Source organism: Artemia sp. Qi Xiang Cuo, chromosome 13 (genome assembly GCF_049724085.1).
Source record: "Artemia sp. Qi Xiang Cuo chromosome 13, ASM4972408v1, whole genome shotgun sequence".
NCBI classification, from domain to species: Eukaryota; Metazoa; Arthropoda; class Branchiopoda; order Anostraca; family Artemiidae; genus Artemia; species Artemia sp. Qi Xiang Cuo.
Window position 1 is genome coordinate 12776974 of NC_142806.1, and position 6484 is coordinate 12783457.

The window sequence follows — 6484 nt, forward strand, 5'->3', positions numbered from 1 at the left end:
ATCTCTGTGCGTGTGTCTTCTCTCTGTGTGTTTTCGTCTCTGTGTGTGTGTGTCGTCGCTATGTGTGCGTAGTCTCTGTGTCTGTGTGTGTTGTCTCTGTGTGCGTATTGTATATGTGCTTGTTGTCTTTTTGTGTGTGTGTGTCGTTTCTGTGAGTGTGTCGTCTCTGTGCGTGTGTTGTCTCTGTGTTTGTTGTCTTTTTGCGTGTGTGTGTGTCATCTCTATGTGAGTATGTTGTCTCTGTTGTTGTGTTTTCTCTGTATTTTTTGTCTTCTCTGTGTCTGTGTTGTCTCTATTTGTGTGTGTGTGTTTGTGTCGTCTCTGTTTGTGTGCCGTCTCTATGTGTTTTTCGTCTCTCTGTGTGTGTGTGTCGTCTCTGTGTGTGTGTGTGTGTGTTTTCTCTGTGTGTTTTTGCCGTCTCTCTCTGTGTGTGTCGTCTCTCTATGTGTCTTGTCTCTGTGTGTTTGTCGTCTCTCTGTGTGTGTGTGTGTGTCGTCTCTATGTGGAAGTCGTCACTTTGAGTATGTTGTCTGTGTGTGTGTTTGTCATCTTTGTGTGTGTGTGTGTGTGTCGTCTCTGTATGGGTGTCGTCTGTGTGTGTGTGATGTCTCTATGCATGTGTCGTCTCTATGTGTGTTTCGTATCTGTGTGTGTGTTCTCTCTGTGTGCGTGTTGTCTCGAGTGTCCTTACTAAAAAAACTGCAGCATTAAAAAAAAAAAATTATCAAACGAACTAAATTATATCATCAGTTATGCAAGCACTCATATGCGATTCTTTTGAAGTTCTGTTAAAACCATTAATTATCAAGGTAAGATATGTAATAGAACACTTTTAGGATATAGAGTTTCCTTTCTAAAAAACTTCTGAATCAAAAAAATAAAAATTAAATTGATCATACGACCTAAATTATTTCATCAGATACGCCAGCACTCATAAACGATCCTTTTTTTGAAATTCTGCTAACAACATCGATGCTCAAGGTAAAAGTTTTAATTAAACACTTTTAGGATATCAAGTGTCCTTACTGAAAAAACTACTGAATTAAAAAAAAATTAAATTTATCATACGACCTAAATTATTTCATCAGATACGCCAGCACTCATAAGCGATCCTTTTGAAATTCTGCTAACAACATCGATTCTCAAGATAAAAGTTGGAAAACGGGCCAATCAGGTGTTACAATCCTTTTGTTTTTGCTCAAAATTCGACAAAGCAATGAGTGTTAGGCTAGTTTATTTTGCATGATATTTCTAAAGCCAATTAAGATGAAGAAATGTCTTCAAAGTCAAGGCTATAAGAAAAAAAAGTTTTGGATATTTTTGTCAGTTTGTAGTTTACGCACTAATATCAATATCAGTAACGAGCCCCCCTCCGAAATACCTTGTTCTTTTTATGTTAGACTTTTTACTTTTCACCCTAATTAAATTAGAAAATAAGCATTTTTATTTCATCAAATACGCCAGCACTCATAAACGATCCTTTTGAAATTCTGCTAACAACATCGATTCTCAAGGTAAAAGTTGGAAAACGGGCCAATCAGGTGTTACAATCCTTTTGTTTTTGCTCAAGAAGAAAGCAGAAAAGCGATGAAAAGCAGAAAAGAAATTCGAGAAAGCAATGACTGTTAGGCTAGTTTTTTATTTTGCTTTATATTTCTTAAGCCAATTAAGATGAAGAAATGTCTTCAAAGTCAAGGCTATAAGAAAAAAAAGTTCTTGATATTTTTTTTGTCAGTTTGTAGTTTACGCACTAATATCAATATCAGTAACGAGCCCCCTCCTTCCCCCCCCCTCCAAAATACCTTGTTTCTTTTATGTTAGACTTTGACTTTTCATCACAATTAAATTAAAAAATAAGCATTTTCACCTAGAAATAAGGAGCATCGTCATCAGATACGCCAGCACTAATAAACGATCCTTTTGAAATTCTGCTAACAACATCGATTCTCAAGGTATAAGTTTGAAAACGGGCCAATCAGGTGTTACAATCCTTTTGTTTTGCTCAAAAATTCGACAAAGCAATGACTCTTAGGCTAGTTTATTTTGCATGATATTTCTAAAGCCAATTAAGATGAAGAAATATCTTCAAAGTCAAGGCTATTAGAAAAAAAAAGTTCTGGATATTTTTTTGTCAGTTTGCAGTTTACGCACTAATATCAATATCAGTAACGAGCCCCCCTCTGAAATACCTTGTTCTTTTATGTTAGACTTTTGACTTTTCAGCACAATTAAATTAAAAAAATAAGCATTTTCAACTAGAAATAAGGAGCATCGTTAAAAAACTAAGACGAATGGAAATTACCCCGTATATGAAGTGAGCTGCCCCCTCCGAAATACCTTGTTCTTTATGTTAGACTTTGACTTTTCACCCCAATTAAATTAAAAAATAAGCATTTTTTTATTTCATCAGATACGCCAGCACTCATAAACGATCCTTTTGAAATTCTGCTAACAACATCGATTCTCAATGTAAAAGTTGGAAAACGGGCCAATCAGGTGTTACAATCCTTTCATTTTGCTCAAAATTCGAGAAAGCAATGACTGTTAGGCTAGTTTTATTTTGCATGATATTTCTAAAGCCAATTAAGATGAAAAAAATGTCTTCAGAGTCAAGGCTATAAGAAAAAAAATTTCTGGATATTCTTGTCAGTTTGTAGTTTACGCACTAATATCAATATCAGTAACGAGCCCCCCTCCGAAATATCTTGTTCTTTATGTTAGAGTTTGACTTTTCATTACCAATTAAATTAAAAATAAGCATTTTCAACTAGAAATAAGCAGCATCGTTAAAAAAACTAAGACGAATGGAAATTATCTTCGATTCTGAGTATTTTTGTTTCCCCTCCAAAATTGACCCCCCCTTCCCTCAGAAATGGGGGACGGAAGGGCCTTTGAGCCTTCCCCTTGAGGCAGATCCCGTTTATTTTCGATTCTGAGTATTTTTGGTTTTCCCTCCCAAATTGAACCCCCCTGCCCTCAGAAATGGGGGAAGGAGGGGCCGCTGAGCCTTCCCCTTGAGGCAGATCACGCTGTATTTTCGATTCTGAGTATTTGGATTTTCCCTCCAAAATTGACCCCCCCCCCTTCCCCGCCCTAAGAAATGGGGGAAGGAGGGGCCTCTGAGCCTTGCCCTTGAGGCAGATCCCGTTTATTTTCGATTCTGAGTATTATTGGTTTTCCCTCCAAAATTGACCCCCCCTCCCCTGCCCTCAGAAATGGGGGAATGAAGGGCCTCTGAACCTTCCCCTTGAGGCAGATCCCATTTATTTTCGATTCTGATTATTTTTGGTTTTCCCTCCAAAATTGACCCCCCCCCTCCCCCTGCCCTCAGAAATGGAGGAAGGAGGGGCCTCTGAGTCTTCCCCTTGAGGCAGATCCCATTTATTTTCGATTCTGAGTATTTTTGGTTTTCCCTCCAAAATTGCCCCCCCCCCTCCCCTGCCCTCAGAAATGGGGGACCGAAGGGCCTCTGTGCCTTGCCCTTGAGGCAGATCCCAATTATTTTCGATTCTGAGTATTTTTGGTTTTCCCTCCAAAATTGACCCCCCTCCTCTGCCCTCAGAAATGGGGGAACGAAGGGCCTCTGAGCCTTCCGCTTGAGGCAGATCCCGTGTATTTTCGATTCTGAGTATTTTTGGTTTTCCCTCCAAATTTGACCCCCCCTCCACTGCCATCAGAAATGGGGGAGCGAAGGGCCTCTGAGCCTTCCCCGTGGGGCAGTTCCCCTTTTTGTTCGATTCTGAGTATTTTTGGTTTTCCCTCCAAAATTAACGCCCCCCCCCCCCCCCCCGCCCTCAAAACAGGTGGACGGAGGGGCCTCTGAGCCTTCCCCTTCAGGCAGATCCCTTTTATTTTCGATTCGGAGTATTTTTTGTTTTGCCTCAAGAATTGACCCCCCCCTCCCCTGCCCTCAGAAATGGGGGAAGGAGGGAACGTTGAGCTATTTTAAATTGACAACACTGTCCAAACATCACATGTGTATTATACTGTACACAATCACCCCATCTCCCCCAAAACACTTTTCAGTCATTTCTTGTTAAATTTTTTTATTGCTAAACTATTTTAAATTGACAACACATTGAAGTATTTGCAAATGCTAAACCCTTTTCTTTTTTTCTCCACCTTAATAGCATCAAATTCGCGAATCCTACACTCCAATTCGCAAATCTCATTACCCCTTTTTAAATGTACCAGTTTCTTGAGAAAAATGTGTACGTGAACTCACGATGTACATTCATTGTGCAATTCTTATCAAAAACAGAAAAAAAACCTGTCTACTTAAATTATATTATTACGACCATACTCTCAAAACATGTTTGACAACATTATGCAATGCCAAATAACCAGTCTGATAATCTGCCTTGGAAAGCTACCATGGAACGTAAAGTGGGCAAATAACACCGGAAGGAACATAATCGGCTGGAATAGCACAGGAAGGAACATAATCGGCTAGAAATATAATGTCATACCCTACTAAAATATTCCAAAATTCCTTCGTTTCTTCGTTATTTTTATTCGCCATGATTTTTTATTTTGCTCAATTTTGCACGTAGAAAGGATTTTTCTCGGGAAAGAATTTTGGAGGGGGTGGGGTTAACTTTCTGGGGGAATGCACCAGACCCCACCAAACCATGTGCTCCGGACGTATTTCCAGTAGTAACTCTTTCTCTCAGGCCTTTCAATTGTCCATGCTTAACATGCAGAAATATCATTTGTATTCTAGTGGATAGAATAGTTCCATTAACTTCAAATTTATCTTTATGGGAACAAAGTGTCGCGCCGTCTTTCAAGTCTTTCAAGCACAGTACTTTAACAAAAGAACAGTACTGAAAAAATTTTGATTGGAAGTGTTTGGGGAAATGATGGGCGTTTGGGGGGGGGGATCATTTGCACTCTGATCACTTTTGACTGATGAAAAAGGCACTAGCCCTCTCGATTTCCAATCGAATAAGCTCTTTTTGAAGCTTCTACGACAAACCTTTCTATAAAAACCTTATATGCCTCAAGGACATAACTTTTGACCCCTTATCCTGACAACTAAGAGCGGGGGGGGGGGGGTTATTATCCTCAAAGACATAATTTACAGACCTTTCAGCTGTATTTAACAAAATGGCTATATCAAAATGTTGATCGGAAATGTTTGGGGAAATGATGGGTGGATGGGGGGTTTGATTCTCCATCTGATTACTTTCGACTATTAAAAAGGGCAATAGACCTCTCAATTTACAATCAAATGAGCCCTTTTTGAAGTTTTTACAACAACACTTTCTACAAAACCTTGCATGCCCCCAGGGCATAACTTACAATCTTAGCCCTGAGAGCTGTGGGGAGGGGGTTGTCATTCTCAAAGACATAATTTCCGGACCTATCAAATACGTTGAACAAAATGGCTAACTCAAAATTTTGATTGGATGTGTGGGGAAGTGGTGGGCGTCAAAGGAGGGTTATTTGCCCTCCAATCACTTTCGACTGTTAAAAAGGGCACTAACCTTTTCAATTTCCAATCAAATGAGCTCTTTTTGAAGTTTCTATGACAACACTTTCTATAAAAACCTTATGTGCCCCCAGGGCATAACTTAAAACCCTTTCCCTGAGAGGACTCTCGAGGGGGGGGGGGGGTGTCATCCTCAAAGATCTAATTTTCAGAACATTCAGCCACGCTGAACAAAATGGCTATCTCAAAATTTTGAGCGGATGTGTTTGGGGAAATGGTAGGCGGAAGAGGGGGTTTAGTATCCCTCTAATCACTTTCAACTATTGGAAAGAGCACTAGTTCTTTCAATTTCCAATTGAATGAGCCCTTTTTGAAGTTTCTTCAAAAAGTTTCTTCATCTTTGTAAACTAGCTAGGATACTGAGGCTTCTAAGGCCATATCCTATAATTAAAATAATATTAAATACATTAAGAAAATCAAAATTGTAAATGGACTACGAAATAATATTCAGTTAATAATGAAATAAAATAATAAAAAAAATAAAAGAACAAAAACTTGATGAAGGAAATTTTTGTTGCACTTTACCCAGCACTTGTGCTGGTATTACCCAGCAGAACTAGACACATTCCAAGCAAGATCAATTCTATTTTGATATAAGTTGGATTCCAACGCAAGGTCAAGTTAACATCAAATTTATATAAAGACCTTCAGCCAAGACAGATAGTCCAAGTAATTGAGAGGCAAATGTTTGAATGGCTGGGGCATGGGAAAATGGCAGGAGTATGCATGACTCTCTTATTGGACACATACTTGTTTGTTAGATTTTGGAAAGGCATGCCTGCCTGCCTGACGTGCACACCTCGTATATGGAAAAATCACAACTTTTCAGGAGAAGAAAAAAACTAATTACAATTCATTTTCTGCAGGTTTCAAATGATAATTTAGGTTATAAAATAGAAGAAAAATTTAACAAATATTCAGATATATTTCAAAATACTGTTAGATAATATTTACTTGTATAAGTAATGCACACGAGGTGTGCATCAATTA

General features: G+C 38.7%; 1 protein-coding gene across 1 annotated transcript in view; it reads right to left on the reverse strand.

The window, feature by feature from the left end:
• Positions 1-5828: 5828 nt before the first annotated feature.
• The window catches only part of LOC148944972 (uncharacterized), a 27978-nt gene continuing 27322 nt past the window's right edge, over positions 5829-6484 (reverse strand). Inside the window, exon 3 of the mRNA XM_089098908.1 lies at positions 5829-5875. Within this exon, the coding sequence (XP_088955034.1) occupies positions 5829-5875 (47 nt within the window). The remainder of the gene's footprint in view (positions 5876-6484) is intronic.